Here is a 24,822-nt window from a genome sequence, read left to right as displayed (position 1 = left end):
CTTGCAGTAATAGGCCTTGGGTTACTGCTGGTAATCCTGCCTTCCCCTTGTAGGGTTAGAGGAGGTCAGAACATGTGGCCTCCTTGCCGTTTTTGCAGTAGGTAAGATGGAAGTCTGCTGGCTCACATTGTGCAGAGGCTAATGGATCCCAAGGTTGCAGCCAGTATGGCAGACTGCTGACTCAAGTCCAAAAAAACCAGATGTCAGAAGATAACAAGCCAGATGCAGGATCCAGATTGAGCAAAAAGCTAGAGAGCTTTGCCACAACGTCCATATATATCAGAAGAAGGCCATACCCCTGAGGAAACTCCCTGCTCATAGCAGATCTCGTCATGGAGGTGATTACTTTATATTAGATTTCATCATAGGGGATGACTACATCATGGGGGATAACTATATCATAACTGCCAAACCACTGAGAATCATGCCTAGCCAAGTTGCCACACAACCTTAACTAACACAGACCAGAACCATCTAGTTATGCTGCTCCTTGATTCCTGGTCCTCAGAAGCTATGTGAGAGAATAAATGTTTATTATTTCAAGCCACTAAGTTTTGGAGTAATTTGCTTGACCACAGTTGATATTTATACAAGAAATCATTTAGCCTTTCTGCATCTGTTTCTTCATCTGGGAAATGAAGGGCTGGAATGAATAATACCCTTAACAATTTGATGGCAATCTACAGTGCTTAAGAGGCTAATCTTCCAGCCAGCCGTACCTCTTCTATTCCTTGCCACGGTAGCTTTCCCATCCATATCCCAGACTGAGTTAGCAGCTTTCAGGGCCCACTTTCTTCTTAGCACGAGCCTCTCGCCTCCAGGATAATTGATACCTTATCTCTGACAAAAGTCAAGCTACTTTTTATTTTTGTTCTTATCTTATCACAGAAACAGCTCATATTGGGAATAGGGGAATATTCTATTAAATAAATATATATTCACAATTAATTTTTTTATTGTGGTAATATATATATAACAAAATATTTTGAGCATTTTAAGTGGCATTGATAACATCCACAGTATGATACAACCATCACCAATATCTATTTCCAAAACTTTTTCATCACCCTGAACAGAAATTCTGTACCCATTAAGCAGTAACTACTCGTTTGCCCCTATGCTAGTCCCTGGTAACTTCTTTTTTCTTTCTTTGTGAAGGTGTATTGGTAGTGCAGGTGATTTGCAGTTAACTGCTAACATAAAGAAAGGTTGGCTGCTGTAACACATCTAGTGGTTCCACAGAAGAAAGACCTGGCGAACTGTTTCTGTAAAGATTGCAGCCAAGAAAACCCTGTGGAGTGAACAAGCTAAACAATTATGTATGTCTAAATGGAGAGTGTATCCAAGATCATATACAGGGTTGGCAGACAATGGGCCTCTCGAAGAGTATGAAGGGATGGACACTGGGAGGAGGTAACTATGGGGAGGAAGTGGGAGGGGAGCTGCTGCATTGTAAATTTTGGTCAATGACATGAGACAAAGTATATGTGAACTGCTGTATGAAAAGTGAATTTACTCTGTAAATCTTCACCCAAATCCTAATAATAAAAAAAAAAGAAAACCCTGTGAAGTAGTTCTGCTCTGTAACACATGAGGTTGCCATCAGTTGAGGGCCAACTTCACAGCTGCTACCATCACCAACATGAATTTGCTTATGAAGGTTGGGCAATCCTACTTCCGTAGTGATACTGCCTCGGAAACCCAAGGAGGGGTCGCTATGAATCGGGGCCGACTCGGCAAACAACAACAACAACAACAGCAACAGTATTATAAATGTAATCATGCAGTAGTTTTACTTTTGTGTCTGGCTTATTTCACTCAGCATAATGTTTCCAGCATCTCATCCATGTTGTAGCACAAATCAGAACTTCATTTTCTACTTAGAGCTGAATAATATTCTGTTTTATGTACATACCACAGTTTGTTCATCTGTCTTTCTGTTGATGAACGTTTGGATTATTTCCACCTTTTGGCTATTGTGAATAATGCTGAAATGAACATTGGCATACAAGTTATGTTTGAGTCACTGTTTGCTATTCTTTTGATACATATCTAGGAATGACATTGCTGGGTCATATGATCATTTCATGTTTACCTTTTTAAGGAACTGCCAAACTGTTTTCCACAGGGGCTGCACCATTTTACATTCCAAACAACAATGAATAAATGTTCCAGTTTCTCTTTATCCTCAATAACACATTATTTTCATTTTTTAAGATAGTAGTCATCCTAGTAAGTGTGAGGTGGTATCCCATGGTTTTGATTTGCATTTCGTTTTTTGACTAATGACATTGAGCATCTTTTCATGCACTTAAATATGTTTGTGAAGGAGCTCTGGTGGCATAATGCCTAAGGCATTTGACTGCTAACCAGAAGCTTGGCGGTTCAAATCCACCAGCCACTCCTCAGAAGGAAGACTGGGCAGTCTACTTGCGTAAAGATTTATTGCCTCAGAAACCCAAAGGGGGTCACTGTGAGTCAGAATCAACTCAATGGCAGTGAGTTGGTTTTGGTTTTTGGAATATATTTGTTTATATTCTTTGGAGAAATGTCTATGTAAGTCCTTTGACCGTTTATTAAATTGGCTTTTCTCTTTGTTGTTGAGTTCCTTATGAATGCTGGATATTAAATCCTTATCAGATTTATAGTTTTGCCAAATTTTCTTCCCAATCTATAGGTTATCTCTTCACTTTGTTAATAAAGCCTTTAAATGTACAAAAGTGTTTAATTTTGATGAAATCCAATTTCTATCCTGTCTTTTATTGCTCATGCTCTTGGTGCCATATCTGAGAATTCACTGTCAAAAACTAGGTCCCAAAATAGTACCCCTATGGTTTCTTCTAGGAATTTTATTTCTTATATTTTGGTCATTGATTCATTTTGAATTAATATCTGTATATGATCTGATGTAATGGTCCAGCTTCATTCTTTTGCATATGAAAATCCAGTTGTTCCAGCACCATTTGTTGATGAAACTATTCTTTCCTCATTGAATGATTTTGATACCCTTGTCAAAAGTTAATTGGCCTTAACTTGGAAAGGGATCAGTATAGGAGATCCTGGATAGAGAGGAGGAAAAATGTGGAACAAAACTTAAAATAGTAAAAAAAGACTAGGCTTTTTTTTCTGATACAGAATGGTGAAAGCCACAACTGTGGCCCCTAGTCATCCTTTGGGCCTGGAGTTGAACTCACTACTGTCGCTTCCATCCAGACAATGTTGTTGTTGTTGTTGTTTGCCGTTGAGTCGGCCCCGACTCATAGCGACCCCTCCTTGGGTTTCCGAGGCAGTATCACTACGGAAGTAGGATTGCCCAACCTTCTTTCCGAGGAGTGGCTGGTGGGTTTGAACCACCAGCCTTCTGGTGAGCAGTCAAGTGCCTTAGGCACTATGCTAAGCATATAAAGTGAACATTTACACCAGCTAGGTACACTCCTGAGAATAATCAACTATGGGAGATCAGAAGGGCTGTATTTGCACAGGAAGATAGCTCAGAGGGCGGGAATGCATAGGAAAGAAGGACACAAGGAAAAGGTAACCACAGAGAGGAAGTGGGAAACATTATAGGGATCACAATGTCATGAAACAAAATGTTTATGAATTGTTGTATGGAAAATGAATTTGCTTTGTAAACGTTCACCCAAATCCAATAAAAAAGAAAAAAAAAAAAAAAGTTAATTAATTGACCATAGATGTATGGGTTTATTTCTGGGCTTTCAGTTCTGTTCCATTGACTTACATCCCTGCCCTTACTCCAATGCCACATTGTTAGGACTACTTTAGCTTTGTAGTCATTTGAAAAGTTGGAAAGAGTGAGTCTTCCTACTATGGTCTTCTCTTTCAAGATTGTTTTGGCCAGGGCCCGTTACAATTCCATTTATGTAAAAAAAATCTATTAGAATTTTGATAGGGATTGTATTATATCAGTAGATAACTTTGAGACAATTTTTATAACTAGTCAGTACACCTACTTACCGGTTTAGTTGTTTCTGAAAACTTTCAATTTATTCAAATGTTATTGCTTTCTTATCTATGTAGAAAATATCTTATCTACTTAGGGTGAATTTTTGCTGCTGCTTCCTCTAATTAAAGTAAATGAATAGATACCACTTAGCTGCTTAGTTCTACATGATCTCACTGATGGGCTTGTTTAATTCCATTTGTGCTTTAGGTAAGGAGCCCTGGTGGCACAGTGGTTAAATCACTCAGCTGTTAGCCAAAAGGTTGACGGTTTGCACCTACTGCCTCTGTTGAAGAAAGATGTGTAAAGATTTACAGGTTTGGAAACCTTATAGGGAAGTTCTATTCTGACCTATAGGGTTGCTGTGAGTTGGAATAGAGTTGCTGGCAGTGAGTTTTGGGTTGGGTGCCTCAGGTAATAGACTGCTTCTTTTATATTCATTCATAAGAATGGTGTAGGGAGGATGCTTATTTTAAGCTTTTAGACAAACTAACCAAATTTGAATTTCTAATGATAATAACAACCAGCTTGGGTAAGTTAGGAAGTAGGAGAGCAGTAGAATTAGGGTCTTCATTATCTGGTCCAAATGCCAGTTTGAAAGGGAGAGAAAATCTCAGGACCACAGGTAAGACTTCTTTGGTCTTTACAGAGATTTGGATATACCCACTACTGTGGTCCCAATGTTAACAGCCAAACAGGAGAAGGGGACGCATCTTCCCACTTACGTGTTTCTTACTTGGTAGGCAGGAAATCCTAGACCTCTAGTTAAATTTCCCTACCAGAATTCAGTTTTGAGCCAGACCCATTGAGTTCTTCCTTGTTTATGATTTTATAAAGTGCTGTCTCCTCCTTGGAAGGAAGGTTGGGCCATCTACTTCTGTAGTAATACCGCCTTGGAAACCCAAGGAGGGGTCACTATGAGTCGGGGCCGACTTGACAGCACATGACAACAACAACATGTTAAAAGAAGCTCTGGTGGTACAGTGGTTAAAGCATTCAGCTGCTAACCAAAAAGTCGGTGGTTCGAACGCACTGGCCATGCTGTGGGAGAAAGATAAGGCATTCTGTTTCTGTAAAGATTTATAGCCTTGGAAACCCTATGGGGGCAGTTCTACCCTGTCCTATAGTGCCACTATGAATCTGAATCAAATTGGTGGCAATGGGTTTATGTTTTCTTTTGGTCTGTTTTTGGGTTGCTTATTATACATTCAGTGCCAACATCCCTCCTTTGAGGGCATGAGAAACAAAGCACAAATGGATCTGCATCCTGGGAAATAAAAGCAAGCTTACCCGATCATGGTCTCTGAATTCTCTGCAGCTTTCCACCCAGCATTGAACCACATTACCCTTAGCTGTTTATACTTGTCAGTAAAGAGAGGACCTGCCTGTCACTGTGTCATTTTTCTCTTAGCAGGGAGAAAACAAACAGATCAATTTGCGGCAAAGCCTGGACACCAGTGGATGATGGGCATGAGAGCCTTCTTCATAAATTTGCATTCAGTACATTTTCCTGTTTAAACTCAGCCACCACTCATGTAAATAACTCTTGTAATGTATGTAAATATATGGGATTGTTGTAGCCAAAAGCTCCCACTGCAAAGTGCTTGAAATCAGTAAAATCAATCCAAATAAGTAGGGCAAGGATTTTTTTCAACTGCATTCATTATTAAGCAACTACCATATGATCCCCAGCACTGTAGGGAAACAAAAGAAATAGGGCACAGTCCTCTGCCCTCAGAGAGACTGAAATCCTTTTGGATAGCAAAGATTTATGCAATAAGGAGCAAGTATAGAAAGACCAAAAACCAATAAAGTGCTAACTGAATGTATCTGCTGCATAGGTATGATAGCACCTGTAGGCAGACACCATGTAGGCCAGTTTCCTAATTGTGTAGAAGGCAGGACCTAGAGAAGTGATGTGACTTCCTTGGACTCTTTCTCACCTTTTATTGTCAAGACCTTGACTAGAGACCTGAGCCTGCTGGCTCCTGGCTCGCAGCACTTGCCAATGTGTCATGTGGTCTTTCCTCTTTGTTCCACTTGTCAGGCTCTCCCTGGCGCCTCTTTTCACTCCATTCACACTCCCTGGGTGTCTTTCTCCATTTTACGGTAGCTTTAATTACTTGTAGTTTTCCAGACTTGTATATCCATCCACTTGTATCTTCATCTGATTTTCCAGTTACCTGCTTTTGGTGCCTTGCAATAACCTTAACATTTCCAAAACAAACTCATCTTCATTTCCTAGCACCACTCCTATCCCACCGAATCAGCTTTCTCATCTTTCTTATCTATGAATGTCACTTCTGTCTATTAAACATTCAGATCAGAATCCTGGACATCCTCTCTGATTCCTTCTTCCTTCTTACTCTTGCCACTGAGTCACCACCAGACCCTTCGCTTCTCAACAGCTAGACTTGTTCCCTCTCCATCTGTAGAACCATAACTTATTCTAACTTACTGTTTTCCCTTCCTGCATTGTCATAGTGGCCGTCTGGCCTCTTTTTTTTGTTCCCCCTCCAATTCATTTTATACATCACAGCCAAAGTGATGTTCCTAAAATATAAGTCTCAAGTCTCAAAATATCTTGTCACTTCTATGGTTTCCAATTTTCTGTCTTCCCTTAGCTTTCACCCCTACCCCACCAAGCCCAGTCATTTCTCCTTGCCTGGTAAATTCCTGCCTCCTGCAGTTCTCCACTAAAGTGTCACATATTCTCTTAGCCTTTCCAACCACTCCTACTTGATGTCCTATCTGAGTCAAAGCCCCTTGTACTTGTGCTGGCATCTGGTGTAGAGCACTTGACTGTAATTGCTTTTTGTCTGTGTGAGAATGTGTCCATCAATGAAGACAGAGTTACCTGCTCCCCATTCTATTTCTAGTGACTGAATTTCTCAATATCAGGCCTTTAGGAAGACCCCAGATGGGGACTGGGCCATGAGAGTAGTCAGTGGAATGTAGAATGAACGTGGACCCTTGGCTCAGCAGTGAACTATCTTTTCAGGAACTGGCTTTTCAGGAACTAATCACTCAACTTTATTCTTAGATGGAATGGGTAATATGTTTACTTTAATATTGGTGTTACTAATTGAATTATGTCCCCCCAGAATGGGATGTGTTGCAAGCCCTAACCTCTGTGCCTGTAGTTATCATCTCATTTGGGCATGGATTGTCTTTGTTATGTTAATGAGGCAGGATTAGTATAGGTATATCCTGAGTCGATCTCTTTTGAGATATAGGAAAAAATGAAACAAGTGACCAGAAGACAGATGGGGTAAAATTGTTGCCAAAACACATGGAGATAGCCAGTGAACCAGGAAACAAAAGCTGAAGAGACAAGGACCTTCCTCAGAGCCAGCAGAGAGAGAAAGCCTTCCCCTCAAGCAGGCACCCTGAATTTGGACTTCTAGCCTCCTAAACTGTGAGAAAATGAATTTGTTTGTTAAAGCCACCCACTTGTGGTATTTCTGTTATAGCACCACTAGGTACCTAAGACAATTGGCTGTATAGTTGGGGAAGTAGAGGCACTATTTTATCTAGAACCAGTATAGCCAAATGATAATGACTGTGGACCCTGAACCTAGACAATTCATTCCATCTTCATTATTTACTAGTTTTATGCTACTTAAACTGTTGATGCTTCAGTTTTCTCATCTGTAAAATGGAACAAGTAACAGCATCTTATTGAGGTATAAGGGAGATTAAATGAATTAATCTGTGCATCGCCTACAATAGGGCCTGGCACATAGTTAGTGCTATGTGAGTTAGGTGGCAGTGGCTGCTCTTCCTCCTCCTCATTGTACTCTTAGAGCAGGTACGTAGCATGGTAATTTGCGTTTTTGAGAGTCCAGAACAACACAGTCCTTTGTGAATGATCTCCTAGAAATGTATTTTTGGGTTTCTATGACATTTTGAAAATAACGGTTTTTGTTACTTGGTTTAAATTAAGCCCTAGGGCTATCATCCTCATCCTGACTTATGAAGGGCCAGTTTTTTTTAGCTTCTTTACCAGCAGTGTGACCTGGACAAATTAATTAACCTCTCTGATTTTTGTGTTCTCATTGTAAGACAGGAATTCTAACATGTCAGGGTTGTTGTAGATGTGAGAAATTATTGATGTGCAGTGCCTCCTGGCAGTATTTCAGATTCATGGTACTTTGCTATGCACTTATAACTAGGGTGTACTTCGTTATGCTCTAGTTATAAGGGCATGTCCATTTTAGTTTTATGGTGAGCATGGTTGATTGGGAGTCCAGAGCAAAGGGAGGCTGAAGCATGTTAGCTATAGGTTAATTGATCTTGTTTGTGGGCAAAAGAAAATGTTTATTTTCTGAGAAAATATTGATGGTTTACCTGAAATTTGTGGTTTGGTGAACTCTAAAGATAATAATGTAATTTTTAAATGTAGAAAATAGGCCAAGAGTTACTGGCCCCACCTGGTCAGATTTTCTTTTGATTTTATTCATGTACAAGGTTAAATTGTTTGATCCATTACCCAGTGGTATGTACAGGCCTAATGCTTGTGGAAATGTTCTAGGGAAAAAAATGATAAACCACAAAATACTATAAGCAAACTACAAAATAATATTTTAAAATGTTAATAATGTTTAATAATGAAAAGTTTATAAAATATGACTCTGATAACATCATTACTGTTGCATTTAGTGTTGACACATATTTTATTACATTGTAAGGCAGTTGTGCTCATGCAGAACCTGTACATAGACCAGAAGGCAGTCATTGAAACAGAACAAATCAGAAAAGTTGTGCATCATGGTTGTATCCTTTCACCATATTTATTCAGTCTGTTTGCTGAGCAAATTATGTGAGAAGTTGGACTGTGTGAAGAAGAACACCATATTAGGATTGGAAGAAGACTCATTAGCAACCTGAGATATGCAGACAACATAACCTTGCTTGCTGAAGAGTACTTGAAACACTTACTGATAAAGATCAAAAGCAGCAACTTTAAATATGGATGACAGCTTAACATAAAGAAAACAAAAATCCTCACAACTGGGCCAGTAAGTAAACATCATGATAAATGGAGAAAAGATTGAAGTTGTCAGAGATTTCATTTTACTTGGATCTACAATGGATGCCTATGGGAAGCAACAATCAAGGAATCAAACAGTGTGTTGCATTGGGCAAATTTGCTATAAAAGACTTTTTTAAAGGGTTAAAGAACAAAGATATAATTTTGATTACTAAAGTACACCTGACCTAAGGCATGGTATTTTCAGTCACTTCATATGCATGTGAAAGCTGGACGGTAAATAAGGAAGACCAAAGAAGAATTGATCCATTTGAACTATGGTGTTGCTGAAGAATGTTGAATTAGTGGCATGACTGTGGACTGCCAGAAAAGTGAATAAATCTGTCTTGGGAGAAGTATAGCCAGAATGCTCTTTAGAAGTAAGGATGGTGAGACTTCAGACATCTTATCAGGAGGAACCAGTCTCTGGAGAAAGGTATTATGCTTGGTAAAGTAGAGGGTCAGAGAAAAAGAGGAAGATCCTCAAAGAGATTGATTGACACAGTGGCTACAGCAGTGGACTTAAGCATAGCAATGATTGTGAGGATGGTGCAGGTCTGGGCAGTGTTTCATTCTGTTGTACATAAGGTCACTATGAGTTGGAAGCAACTCAGCAGCACCTAATAAAGAGCAACAACAAGGCAGTTAGTAGGTTAGCTTTTCTTACTCTTGTGTGTTTACCAACTTACTGTAGAGAAATCATTGCCAGTAATTGAAGTAAGTAGATTAAAAGTTCATTTGTAACCAAGTAATCACCAAAATCAAAATTAAAATATCTTTCAATTTTTTTACAACAAAAATATTTAAATTGACATATGAACACATTTTAATATGTTTTTCATAGTATTGTACTTGGCACATTTGCAGTCTTTAAAATAGCCTTGTGACAGGTATGTGAGGCCTGGACCACCAGGCTAGAGTGATTCTTCTCACAATGATTTCTTTCTGTTCCTTTTGCAGTGATCATGTACACAGGTGCCCCTGTCTGTCATTTCCATGACAACCCTGATGTGATAAGCCCAGTTGTAGAGCTTCCATGCAGAAATGCCAGAAGGAAAGGCTGGCCTCTTGGGGGGTTGGGGCTTAAGCAAGGGCTCTGTTTAGTTACTGTACCTTTTGAATGAAAATGTAGACTATTGGCAGAGCAGGTTGCATTTGGAAAAAATGTATCACTTAGCCTAGGCTCTGAGGATGATACTTGTTTAAAAAAAATCTCACTTTATATTTGAAAGAATAATAATGTTTGTAGTGGTAAACTTGCACAGCTGGCAGCCTATGCTGGTCTGAAGCATAGTTGGGTCTACTTGAAGGGTAGACGTGCTGCAGCTTGTCTTAATGGCATCTGCAGATGAATATGGCTAGTTGATAGTGCTTGGCTCAGAGAAGTTTGCATGGGGAAATTACTAGCCATGGGATACTTATGACTTGGGTTATGTGTGCAGCCCCCTCAGAAACCTTTCTTTTTTTATTCACAGATGTCAAATCTCAAGTGCTTGAAAACTATATTTAGCTCTCTGGTTGTGGAATTGTTATTTAGTTTGATTTAATGTTGATAAATTATTATCTAGGAGTAAATTGTTTGCCTAAATAAGGTAAATAAATTCTGTCAAAGCATGTACCTTATGCTGGTTTCATATTAAGTCCTTAATTTGTAGCTCTGTTCTACTGGCAGTCAGCATTACAGAAAACCCGATAAGAAGTTTGGCTGATCTAAGGCATCTAAGATGTTAGGAGAGCTACCTCCTTTTAGCAGTTTTAATTTAACCATATCATATTACGATTTTTAATTCACTTTCTCTCTTTCAGTTTCCCACCTTTACAAATCCTCATAGTCCTGGGACTCTTTGTCGTATTGTCTTCCCACAGATACAACATGCAGATGTAAAGATCATTCCCATGCTGTTCTTCCCTTGGATTCTTAACTACTTGACAGGTTCTGGTGCAGGTGTCCTTGAGACCAGAGCCATTTCTTCCTTATCCTGAATCCCCGGGGTGTCCTTCAGTACCTGGCACTATCACTCACTGTGTATTGAACAGAAGAATGAAAGTGTGTTTGAAGAACCAATCAATTCATTTGGTGTCTTTGTTCCCCCTAGGAGGACTGGAATGAAATTGATCCTATTAAAAAGAAAGACCTTCATCACAGCAATGGGGAAGATAAAGCACAAAGCGTGGAGACCCTGCCTCCAGGTATTACAGCACACTGATAGTTACTGGACCAGTTCACTGTGGGAGTTGAGGGCTGGCGGTTGGGAACTGACCTTGTTTTTATGAATGTGGCAATTGGAGCAAGTGGTCTGTGGGGTATGTGAGTTGGATTCCTAGGTGGGCTGGAGCCCTTGCCCTTGAGCAGTGCTTACCTGACTTTGGATTTGACCCCAAATAATGAAATAAATTTAGAAATTTTTGGAAGAGAAAATACAATAAAACAGAAAATACAGGATGAAGGAGTCTTGGTGGCACAGTGGTTGAATTGCTCAGCTGCCAACTAAAAGGTTTGCAGTTAGAAACTACCAGCTGTTCCACGGAAGAACAAAAACCTGGTGATCTGCTTCTGTAAAGATTATAGCCTAGGAAACCCTATGAGGCAGTTCTACTCTGTCCTGTAGGGCCCCTCTGAATCGGAATAGAATCAGTGGCACACAATAACATGTATTGGTCTATGAAATTTTCACTTTGGTGGTCAGAAAGTATTTGTATATTGCAGTAGGTCATGGAATGTTTCTTTCTATGGTTTGGCAAGCATTTTCACAGGAGGACAGGCTCCTCCATTGTTTCTACCTCCTATCATCCCAGTCCGAGGAGCTCTGGTAGCATAGTGGCTAAGGCACTTGACTGCTAACCAGAAGGCTGGCGGTTCAAACCCACCAGCCACTCCTCGGAAGGAAGGTTGGGCAATCCTACTTCCGTAGTGATACTGCCTCGGAAACCCAAGGAGGGGTCGCTATGAGTCGGGGCCGACTCGATGGCAAACAACAACAACAACATCATCCCAGTCCTAACAGTGTTGTGTTGTAGCTTCAGAGTCAGTTTGTGAGTGTATGTGTATTAGATCTGCCTCCTTCACTCTTTGCTTCACTCCTAGATAAGTCATGAAGCCCTGAGCCATAGTTTCTACATATATGAAATAGGTATTACAAATATAGTGGTATATCAGAATAGAATAGGTAGCTATTAAATGCTTTATTATAATAGTAGTAAACTAGAATATAAGTTGGTGTGGATTGAGAGACTTCCTGTAGAATGTCTTCTATTAAAAACCCAAGTGCTTAAATGGGATTTTAAGATGTATATATAGAGAGAGAGGAGGGAAAAAGGAGGAAACTGGCTTCAGGGAGTATACTGAAAATAATTGTTAAGAGTTGTATTCTACTTAAAATGAATTCTGTATGTCTGTTGACCCTGGCTTTGATATACTTAACTGTTGTACAATTGGTTTTCTTATCTCCAAAGAGATAAGATAGTAGTTATTTCCCTCTTTTTTGAGTTATTACTAATAACTTTTGATAAATGCATAGTCATTTATTATTTTATTTGTTTAACATATTATTGTGGTTTGGGTGAAAGTTTACCAAGCAAATTAGTTTCCCATTCAACAATTTATACACATTTTGTTTCTTGACATTAGTTGCAATCCTCTGAATATAACTCTTCTCACTTCCTCCTTGGGTTCCCCATTTCCATTTGCCTTTCTTTCCTTCCCCTTCCTGCCTTCTGAACTTTATTTTTGGGAAACATGCTTCCTTTTTGGTCTTATATTGTTAATTGTTGTGAGGAGCAGGTTTCTTTCAGGTATGATTGTTCACTTTGTAGGTCTGTCTGTTATTTGGCTGAAAGGTGATCCCTGAGAGTAGGTTCAGTTCCAGGTTTGGAGGGTGTATAAGGACCACAGTGTCAGAGGTTACTCTAGTCTCTAATGGACCAGGAAGTCTGTTTTTTTATTTTGTTTTGTTTTTATGATTTTGAATTTTGTTCAGCATTTTTCTTCTACTCTGTCCAGGGTAGGATTCTATTGTGATCCCTATCAGTGCAGTCAGTAGTGGTAGCCATGTACCCTCTAGTTCTCCAGGTCACAGGCTTCTGGAGTCTGTGATTCATGTGGTCCATTAGTCGTTTGGATTGTTTCCCTAAGTATTTCTTTACTTTTCTTTGCTCTGAATGGGAGGAGACTAATAGTTGTATCTTAGGATATAGAACATTGTCTTTTATGTTAGGCCAATTGATTTAGATGTCCCCTGAGACTGTGATGCTAGACCCTCAAGCCCAGAAACTCAGTCCCTCAAGGTGTTTGGTTATGGCTAAGAAGTTTGCATAAGTTTGCCCCTTGTATGCTCTGTTATATACATGGACATATTTGTAGCACATACAAATGTGTGTATAGAAATATCCTCTGCCAAGTACATATATATGCTCGTGAGTATACTCCCATATGCCATACCACATTGGAGGATTATTTATGTAACAGTATTTATTGTTTTATCTTTTACTCTTATGTACTTCCCTTGGTCATGTTATGCTGACCACATTATTGTATGTTGCTTTTTCCTTCACCCAAGTTACTACATATCTACTATCTAGTTAGTATAATAGTTTTATTTTGCCAAAGGGCTTTCTCTTTTTTTAAAATCATATTTCTTATTAAACCAGCATACACATGATTTTTTTTCCTTTAGACGTTATTCTGTCATTTCTTTATTTTTTTAAATTTCCCCCAAGCATGATGGAGATGGCTAGAATTCTGTGCTCTGCAGGGAACCACTGGCAGTGCAGTTTTCCCTTGTGTGAATGAGTGAGTTATTTGGGAAGCTCATTGACTCAGTGTTATATGTGTTGTAGACAGATAGATAGGGGGACATGGCACTAAGCTGAGTATACGAGCCTCATGTCTCTCTGCATGGCCAACAGAATTCAATGACATATAGAGGAGGAGCACAGCTTTCAGTTTGGAGCCAGATCTAAGACATCAGTAATACCACAGGGCGATGACTTCTGACTTTTCTGACCCTCTATGAGCAAAAGTATTTTGAGCATAGATCATGCCTCCAACAAATGTATTAAAATATTCACTTATAAATTATATTCATATTGCCATACTAATATGTTGGTACATTCTAAAACATAATTAAGATATAGAGGATGAGTAAAAATCCTTAGAAATGCCTTCTGTTTTCCTTCTGTACCCCAATAAATTATCTCATATGCCTCACTTTGGAGACTGCTGTTCTTGGAGGCTCCCATTGACACGGAAGACCAGATTATTGTTACAACTCTCTCTCTGGTCCCAGCCCCCTCTACTTCTGGGCAGAATCTGGAATTTCAATGAAGAATGCAACCAAAATGGCAGTCCCAGCTGAGACTCATAGAGCCTAGAATCCTTGCCTTGGTTTTATCAGCCTGGCTTCTGTTGGAATCTAAGCCTTCCATTTTCACTAGTAAATTAATGGGTCTTGAGGAGCACATCAGCTTTTTCCCAAGCTACAGACAAGTTTTGCACTGAGCCAGAGCCTAGCTTAGAAAGGGCTTCGTGAGGAGTGTGTAGCAATGAAACTACAAATTGGACAACGCTAATCTGCTGTGTTTGGGTTATGTTCTTTACCAGGTTCTTTAGTTGAAACCAAATATGTTAAGAAAGTCTCCAAAGTTGGGGTGCAAGAGATGTTCTTTATCAGTGTTCATTTTTATTGAGTCCCACCTGTGATGGGAGAGACCAGGCTGAATTCCTTTTGACTTAACTTCACTCCTTTAATCCTGGCCACAAGCTCTTTTTCTCAAAGCTCTGGTGCAGTGGTCCCTTAATGAATTCTGTATTTTCCTTCTTACTGATATGCTTCATCTGAAGTCGTTTGTCAGAGTTCCCAGCAAGTTGGCTAGAAAAAGGAAGGAGCAAGTGGTTTTCATTCCTACCAGGGCTGGATTTCCAGCTCATGGCTGCAGTCAATGTCTCCAGTGAAGGCTGTGGTGATCCTTCAGGAGCGATCCTTCTCGGGCTCCGGGGATCCCACTGGTTTTTGGGGAATAATTTGGTCAAGATCCTTAAGTTGGACATGTTCCTTTAGGGCCACTGCTTTTCTAGAGTTTAGGAGTTGCTGCAGAATCCTTATACTGTACAGCCTCCTGTTTCTTTCCCATTCTTGAAATACCATGAGCATTAGGGACACGAGTGCTTTCATTGGGAAGCAACAGCCGGTGTAGGAACAGGCCTGGGAGATGGATCCAGGATACTTGTCTCAGGCCTGCCCTGTCTTTGTTGCTGTTGTTACCACTCTTCTCTTCCCATATCTTTTTAGTCTCTCTTTGCAGATTAAGTTTGCCAAGCTCATAGTCTTTGAAATGTGGTGAGAATATACCTGCTTGCTCTGCCACCCTTATGCCAGATTTCAAATCTCAGTTCTGCCCTTAACATTTCATGGCCTAGCATCTGCCTAGTCATCATGCCTTGCATGTGGAACTGCTGAATTATTTCTTCAGTGTTGATTTTCGCCAAATAGAGATTTTATTTCTCAACTTTTTGATTTTTAAAATTGCTGATGGAGATGAATCTCATTTTTTTCCTTGGTGTGGAAATAGCTCTTTGGATTGAAAATAAATTTCTCCTACTAATTCTCTCATGAAAAAAGAATAGAAGGCCAGAGGGACTGGGACAGAGCAAGGAGTCAGCCCCAGGGATCCAGGTGAGGAGAGGGTACCCAGGCCACACCCCACAAGCGGCAAGGCATGAAAGCAGGGGAAAGGAGAGGAAAAGGCCAGACAGGGACAGAGCAAGGAGTCACCCACAGGGATCCAGGTGAGGAGAGGGAACCTAGGCCACTCCCCACAAGTGGCAAAGTGGGAAAGCGGGAGAAAGGAGAGAAAAAAGGTCAGGGGAACTGGGATAGAGCGAGGAGTCAGCCGCAGGTATCCGCCGCAGGTATCCAGGTGAGGGGAGGGAACCCAGGCCATGTCCCAAAGTGGCAAGGTGGGAAAGTGGGAGAAAGGAGAGTAAAAGGCCACGGGGACCGGGAAAGAGCGAGGAGTCAGCCACAGGGATCCAGGTGAGGGGGTGGTTGGAGAGGTTTCAAACAGCTAAGGGAGAGAAACTTGTCTGTCAGTTTGTCCTACTGTGGTGACCTGTTGCTGTGAATCTTGAGGCTGTGCCACTGGTGTATCAAACCCAGAGGGGTGCACATGGTGCACAGGTATCAGCCCGGCTTGCACACTGAGACAGACTAGGAAGAAGGAAGAGGCCATCCACTTCTCAAAGAATTGGCCAGGGAAAACCGTATGAATAGCAGAGAAACACTGTCTGATACATAACTGAGCAACTTTATGAATAGTCCAGAAACATTGTCCAATACAGAGGAGGAGGGTGAGTCACTTAGGTTAGAAGGCTCTCAAAATAGGACTGGGAAAGAACTGCATTATCAGAGTAAAACCAGCTTTACTCATATGGACAAGGTAAAACTTTTGAGACCTTCATTTGCTGACGTGGCACCATTCAAAGAGGAGAAACAGATGCAAACATCCATTATTAATAGGAACATGGAATGTACAAAGTATGAATCTAGGAAAATTAGAAGTTGTCAAAAATGAAATGGAACACATAAAGATTAATATCCTAGGCATTAGTGAGCTGAAATGGACTGGTTTTGACCATTTTGAATCAGGCAACCATGTGATCTGCTATGCCGGGAATGACAGTTTGAAGAGGAATGACATGGCAATCATCATCACAAAGGATATTTAAAGATCTCTCCTGAAGTACAGTGCTGTCAGTGATAGGATAATATCCATATGCCTGCAAGGAAGACCCATTAATATGACTATTATTCAAATTTATGCACCAGCCAACAAAGCCAAAGATGAGGAAATTGAAAATTTTTATCAACTTCTGCAGTCTGAAATTGACCGAACATACAATCAGGTTGTGTTAATTATCACTGGTGACTGGAATGCAAAAGTTGGAAATAAAGAAGAATCACCGGTAGTTGGAAAATTTGGCCTTGGTGACAGAAATAATGCTGGAACTCGCGTGGTAGGTAGAATTTTGAAAGACCAACAACTTATTCATTGCAAACACCTTTTTTCAACAACACAAACGGTGGCTCTACACATGGACTTCACCAGATGGAACACACAGGAATGAGATTGACTACATCTGTAGCAAGAGGCGATGGAAAAGTTCAATATCTTCAGCCAAAGCCAAGCCAGGAGCCGATTGTGGAATAGGCCATCAACTGCTCATATGCAAGTTCAACTTGAAGTTAAAGACAATTAAAGCAAGTCCAGGAGAGCCAAAATATGATCTTGAATATATCCTTCCTGAATTTAGAGACCATCTAAAGAATAGATTTGATGCATTGAACATCAATGACTGAAAACCAGAATTGTGGGATGACAAGACTATCATCCATGAAGAAAGCAAGAGGTCACTAAAAAGATGAGAAAAGAAGATCAAAATGGATGACAGAAGAGACTCTGAAACTTGCCCTTGAGTGGAGAGCAGCCAAAGGAAATGGAACAAATGACAAGATAAAAGAGTTGAAGATTTCAAAGAGTAGCTTGAGAAGACAAAGCCGATTACTGTAACGAAATGTGCAAAATCTGGAGTTAGAAAACCAAAAGGGAAGAACACGCTCAGCATTTCTCAAGCTGAAAGAATTCAGGAAAAAATTTGAGCCTCAAGTTGCAATATTGAAAGATTCTATGGGCAAAATATTGAATGATGCAGGAAACATCATGAACGATGGAAGGAATACAAAGAGTCATTGTACCAAAAAGAACTGGTCAATCTTCATCCATTTCAGGAGGTGACATATGATCTAGAACCAATGGTATTGAAGGAGGAAGCCGAAGCTGCAATGAAGGAATTGGTGAAGAACAAGGCTCCGGGAATTGGTGAAATACCCATTGAGGTATTTCAACAAACGGATGCCACGCTGGAGACACTCACTCAGTTATGCCAAGAGATTTGGAAGACAGCTACCTGGCTAACTGACTGGAAGAGATCCATATTTGTACCCATTCCAAGGAAAGGTGATCCCACAGAATGTGGAAATTATCTGACAATAGCATTAATATCACATGCAAGTAAGATCTTACTGAAGATAATTCAAAAATGGTTGCAGCAGTATATTGACAGAGAGCTTCCAGAGGTGCAAGCTGGATTCAGAAGAGGACGTGGAGCAAGGGATATCATAGCTTCTGTCAGATGGATCTTGGCTCAAGGCAAAGAATACCAGAAAGATGCTTACTTGTGTTTTATTGACTATGCAAAGGCATTTGATTGTGTGGATCATGACAAATTATGGATAACATTGAGAAGAATGGGGATTCCCGAACATTTGATTGTACTCTTGAGAAACCTGTACATTGACCAGGAGGCTGTCATTCATACAGAACAAGAGAACACTACATGGTTTAAAATCAAGATGCGAGTGTGTCGGGGTTGTATCCTTTCCCCACACTTATTCAATCTATATACTGAGGAAATAATCCGAGAAGCTGGACTGTATGAAGAAAAACCTGGCATCGGGATTGGAGAAAGAATAATTAACAGCCTGAGATACAGTGACAATACAACTTTGCTTGCTGAAAGTGAGGATGACTTGGGGCACTTTGTGATGAAGATTGAAGAATACAGTCTGCAGTATGGATTACAACTCAATATGAAGAAAACAAAAATCCTCACAACTGGACCAATAAGCAGCATCACAATAAATGGAGAGAAGACTGAGGTTGTGAAAGAATTCACATTGCTTGGTTCTATAATCAACACCAATGGAAGCAGCAGTCAGGACATTACAAGACATGTAGCACTGAGCAGGTTGGCCGTGAAGTAACTGTTTGAAGTGCTGAGGAGCAAGGATGTCTCCTTGAGGACTAAGGTGTGCCTGACACAAGCAATGATTATTTCCATTTGCCTCATATGCATGTGAGGGCTGGACAATAAATAAGGAAGACCAAAGAAGAGTTGATGCTTTTAAGTTGTGGTGCTGGCGAAGAATACTGAAAGTACCATGGACTGCTAAAAGAACTAACAGATCTGTCCTGGAGAAAGTGGAGCCGAAATGCTCCTTGGAAGCGAGAATGGCCAGACTTTATCTTACCTACTTTGGTCTTATTGTCAGAAGGGACCATTCCCTGGAGAAGGATTTCATGCTTGGTAAGGTGGAGGGTTGACAAAAGAGGGGAAGGCCTTCAACAAGATGGATTGACACAGTGGCTGCTACAGTGGGCTCAAGAATAGCAAGGATCATGGAGCTGGTGCGAGATAGGGTGGTGTTTCATTCTGCTGTGCATGGGGTCGCTATGAGTCGGAAACGACTCAACGGGACCTAACAACAATTCTCTCACAAGTAATCCTCTGCTCTGCATCTCTGAGTCTGCCCAGGGAGGCCAGCTGGCAGGCAGCAGTGATGTAGAAGGACCAGGAAGGAAGAGAGTAGGAGAAGGAAGAAGGTCAAGGTCAGTCTTTGAGGAGGGGCTGCTTGTAGAGGTTCTTTTTAGGGAGCTTACTTGTCCTGTGGGTTCTGGCCTTTTAAGATAGAATTCCCTTTGCTTTGATGAAACTTCAGTATTATTCTTCTCTGACAGTCACTGATAGCCTCTTTTGACAGGGTAAAGCTTTAAGAGAGATGGAGGGAGAGGGTTGAGAAAGAAGAGTCTTCCTCCAGTTTTCAGATTCCCTGTGAAACCCCTCCCCTTCTTTGCTGAATCTTTACTCCAACATCTCCCCCAAAGGCCGTTACTTCATTATCAGAGACAGTTTCTTTCTCAGAACAGAAATTGCTATGTTCACGTAAAGAGAAATGAAATGGAAATAGTGAAGTATTTAATAGAACGTAAATCAAGGGTGTGAATTACCACTGATTCTAATGGAAACAGTGTAGCTTTTCTGTTTCTGCCTGCTGGAACAAAGGTGAGATAAGCAACTTGTGTGATTTTTCGGCATTGCAATAGTCTAGGAGAAATCTTACCTTGACCTTTTCTTCTTTTAAAGGATTTAATGGGCTCAGTCAACAGTGCACATTTTAATAGGCTGATGATGTAACAGGAGAGGTGGGTAGAGCTATTCCAGCCCCTGCAGGTGCTCTGCAGCCCAGTGTGAGGGCATTCAGAGCTGCCTCCAAGCTGGTGAAGGTGACAGCTGGTGTTAGGATTCTTAAATCCTTGAGGGGCTCAGTCCTCCCACCTCAGCCAAGCCCAAAGTGCCCAGAAAAGTATACTTCTGTGAAATTCTCTAAGTCCTTTGAAGTTCTTGGGAGTTCTGGGACTATCCTGCACTGAATGAAGATCTAGAATTTTCCCAGCTGGGGCACCTCAGTGAACCATATGCCTGTGAGATGCATTATCTGGGCTAGAACTGATGTGACCAAAGTGGGGAAGCTAAGTCCAGTGGGGCCCTGAGACTCAGGTGTGAGTCCCGTGGCTTTCACAGTTATGAGGAGAATAAGGAGCTTTATCCATGGGGAAGCATCTTTTAAAAAGCAAGCAATCTGAAGGTCAGATAAGCAGACATAAGGAACTTATAATCACACATGATATTTACCATCCAGAAATAGCTATCATTACTAAATTATCCTGTGCTCCTCTAGACTTGTTTCTGGGCAGGCTCTCATCCATGTATGCTCACACACCTGACTGAGATGAGCTGGCCCCTCCTCTGCATCCTCTAATTTCTGAAAGAACTCCTGGGTCCTGTTTTCTCCTGGGTCTTTTGGCCTCTGTGTCCACATGTCCTGAGTTTATTCCACACAAAAGTTCAGTCTTTTTGTAAATTTTTAGTTAAGTATCCAAGTAGCCCTTGAGATTAGAAACATTACTGTAGGTTTTGGAGATTAGCTTAGAAGTCAATCCACACATGCCCTCCCCCTCTGGAGCAGCACCACAGGGCCTCCTCATCCTTCCATCTTGTCATGTAAGGAATCACTTGCCAGCTACTTGGATGCACATTTTCATGTGGTGCTTCACCTGTTTCTTCCTAGGTAGTATGTCATAAACATCTTTTCGTGTTGATGAATAGCTTCCAAACAATTTTTAGTTTTAGTTATTTTTTAACTGTTATAAAGAATATATATAACAACATTAATCCATTCAACATTTTTCAGGTGTACAAATTAGTGATATAAATGACATCAATCATGTTGTGCAACCACTACCCATAATCATTGCCAAATTTCCCATCACCATAAACACCTCCCTCCCATGCCTGGTAACCACAAATAAACTTTGTTCTCTATACATTTGCCTATTCTTGTTACTTCATGTAAGTGAGAAGTGTATTTCCTAACATAAGCTCATTTAACTTATCCTACATTATAGGACATGTATGTAGTTTCCAATAAATATCCTTAGAGGGCAGTCTTTATGTGTCCTTAATTATTTCCTGTAAATAAATTACTAAAAGTGAAGTTGCAGGGTCAATGGTAATACATAGTTTAAGGCTTTTTATATAAATTGTCAAACTATCTTCCAGATAGGGCTTATTTCCTTGCACAGTAGTCAACACTAAAAAGCAGATCTTTTACTGTTCACCCCCCACTCCCACAAGTAAGAAGGTATCAAAACAGAGCACTTATGTCTGATTGGTAGCCAGAGTATGATTGAGCTGTTAAAATAGAATTACCTTATGCTTTATTATTAGAAATATAGTGCCCCGAACAAGCCAGGTCATGCTTATCATTGCTGTGCTGTCACCCACACCTGAAGGATTTGATTCTGTTTTGGGCACTAGGTTTTTAGAGATGATCATAAAGGAGAGAAGGTCCAGATGATGATGACTGAGATCCTGAGGTGCTGGAACTGCTTCTGAGGAGGAGCAAGTGAAATAACTATGATGTTTTCACAAAAGGGCTTAGGAAAAGAGAAATGGAACCATTATTCTCAAATACCTGAGAGGCTGCGGTACAAGAATGACTGAAGATTAATTTTTTATTTGAGACTTCAGAGACTGGAAGTTACAGGAAGCAATTTTTGTTCCATGTAAGGCAACGTAGGCCAGTAATCCCAGCTCTCCTAAGTAATGGGCCCCATTGAGCTCCCTGATCTTGCCACAGCTGAGATGAGTGGCTTAGGGAGAAATTTGTGTATATGTCTTAAGAGAGATCACATCCCCAGCTCCTCTGACTCCGGTAGCATGTGACATCAGTGTTCAGCAGAAGAACCCATGTTCTCAATGGGAGAAAGGCAGCATTAACCCCACTGCTGACTGGGATGGTAAAGGCCAGCTTGGGCATGGTGGTACCATCACCTGAGTGAGCTTGGCAAGGGAAATGATTATTGAAAGAGTGAATGTGCTTATGGGCACTGAACAGGTACATGGTCTGGTTTTTGTTGCTTCACTTGAAGTTTTACCTACTAGAGGTAGTTTGTAAAGGGCAGCGGAAAAAACATGGATCCAGAGTGAAAAGATCTGGAGTGAGTTGTGGGTTTGTTGCTTTATATCTGGCATATGTTGGCTAAGTCCTCTTAACTGCTGAGCCTCCTTTCCCCAGTTTGTAATATGGAAAGAATAACCGTGACCCAGGATTTACAGGGTTCTTATGTGGCATGAAGGAACCCTGGTGCCCAACTGCAGTTCATATATACCAGGAGGTTTATCTGCAGGAGGTAGATATTGCAGTTTGTGTCCATAGAGATAACAGCCTTGGAAACCCTATGTCATGTAAGGAATCACTTGTTCTTCTCTGTCCTATAGGGTCACTATGTGTCAGAATTGACTAAATGTCAGCGGTAGGTGGTGTGAATTAAGTGTTGTGTGAAGTGACTATCCTGTGCTTTCTGGCTCACAGATGTTCTTTTTCTCTTCTGCCCCTCAATTATCATCTTCTATTTCGATATACACTTGATTATTCATGCTGATATTTTTGCTAATATTCGGGATGAGAAAGGACTTTTGTAGACACTATGGATAATAAACTGAATTCATTATGGTTAGAAACCATAGAGGAGAATGAAGTCTTTTTATTTAAAATCTGGAGAAGAAATATATGAAGATCCCTTGTTATCAGGCCTAGGGTAGACCTCATAAATCAGTTTCTAATGCGCTTTGTTGCTCAAGAACGTTTCACAGTAGTTTCTTAGTATTTTGATAGCACAAATAATTTAAAATAAAGAGGATTTCTCTTGTAAAATTGGATACTTTCCTTATCTTTCTTTTTAAATAACTTAAAATCACTTCTTTTAATTTCCTCCTTTTTTATTCTTAAAAGTGAGTTGTGTAAGAGTCCATATTAGAGGAGACAGTTTCTCACAGATGAACAAAATTCTGTCATACCATTTATCTAGTGGAAATATCTGTTTTAAACTCAGTATTATATGTTTCTGTAATTTAAATATATGTTTATTTATAATCCTGGTTTTCTCTTTCATAGTATATCATTATGACCTACTAGATAAAGAATATTAGGATTTTTTTACCTTTATGTATCATAAAATTGCATTCAATTTGAGATTGACCAGGAGGTTAAAATAAATCTAAGAACCTTGTCCTTTAAATGTAAATATGCTCTATTTCCCTTCCTTGGCTGCTTTCCCAGAAGCTGTTGCTCTCTTTCAAACAGGGTGGCTTTGCATTGTTTAAATTGTCTGTCTTAGTTATCTTGTGCTGCTATAATAGACATACCACAAGTGGATGGCTTTAAAACAGAAGTTTATTTTCTTACAATGTAGGAGGCTAGAAGTATGAATTCATAGCCTTCAAGGGGAAGGCTTTTTCACTCTTTCAGCTCTGGAAGAAGGCTGTCGTCTCTTCAGCTTCTGTTACCTGGTTCCTTAGAGATCGCTGTGTGTCTTGGCATCTGGCATACCCTATTTCTTTCTCTGCTTATTTGTTTAGTCTCTTGTTATATCTCAAAAGACCTTGACTCAAATTATACACTACCTCGTTAACATAACAAATACAGCCCATTCCCAAATGCGATTATAGCCACAGGCATAGAGATTAGGATTTGCTATAAATATATATATATATGTGTGTTGTTGTTGTTGTTATGTGCTGTCAAGTCGGACCCGACTCATAGCGACCCCTCCTTGGGTTTCCGAGGCAGTATCACTACGGAAGTAGATTGCCCCATCTTCCTTCTGAGGAGTGGCTGGTGGGTTTGAACCGCCAGCCTTCTGGTTAGCAGTCAAGTGCCTTAGCCACTATGCTACCAGAGCTCCCACATATATATATGTATGTGTATATATATGTGTATATATATACACACACACACACACACATGTATATATATGTGTGTGTGTGTGTGTGTGTGTGTATATATATATATTTTTTTTTTTAAACAATATATATATTTTCAGGGGACATAATTCAGTACATAATCCTGTTCTTCCCAGGGTAGGCTGGTATGAGATACAGTAATGTGACCATTTTACAGGTGCAGAACTCAGCAGTCTTCTGCAGACTGGTTCTGCGGAGGCCTCATGTCTCTCCTGAAGGAGCCTAGCATCCAAGGAGGACACTTAACTTCCACTTTCACATCTATGAGTAGTGGATTGATACCAGCAGTCCATGGGATCTATGTCCACACTGGTCTATTCTGCTGAACAATGGCTGCCAACAATTGTACCTGAAAGCTGCTTGATTCAGAGGCTACTTTGTATATATGTCTAAAGATGTAGACTTCCGTGTGTTTTAGACTTCTGTGTGTTTTGTGGTATTAATTGTTGTGAAATTCAGTTTCTTAAATTTTATATCAGTGTTTTTTAAATGTGAGGTTTAGTTAAAAAAAAAAAAAACACTTTAGAAATGTGGATTTTTTTTTTTTTTTTTTTAATTCAAAACTTACTTGGGGGCAAGATGGCAGACTAGGCAGAAGGATTGCACAGACCCTTTTCAACAAAGAAAAGG

The 24,822-nt window shown here is 40.2% G+C and overlaps 1 protein-coding gene across 1 annotated transcript in view; it reads left to right on the top strand.

Annotated features, from left to right (window-relative positions):
* GALNT2 (polypeptide N-acetylgalactosaminyltransferase 2) overlaps positions 1-24,822 on the top strand; it is a 446,140-nt gene that overhangs the window by 160,522 nt on the left and 260,796 nt on the right. The window contains exon 2 of the mRNA XM_007938499.1: positions 11,090-11,183. Coding sequence (XP_007936690.1) covers positions 11,090-11,183 — 94 coding nt within the window. The remainder of the gene's footprint in view (positions 1-11,089; positions 11,184-24,822) is intronic.

The sequence above is a fragment of the Orycteropus afer genome, unplaced genomic scaffold, assembly GCF_000298275.1.
Source record: "Orycteropus afer afer isolate SDZICR_OR568_19922 unplaced genomic scaffold, OryAfe1.0 scaffold00050, whole genome shotgun sequence".
In the NCBI taxonomy this organism is placed as follows: Eukaryota; Metazoa; Chordata; class Mammalia; order Tubulidentata; family Orycteropodidae; genus Orycteropus; species Orycteropus afer.
This window is presented reverse-complemented; position numbering and strand designations above follow the sequence as displayed.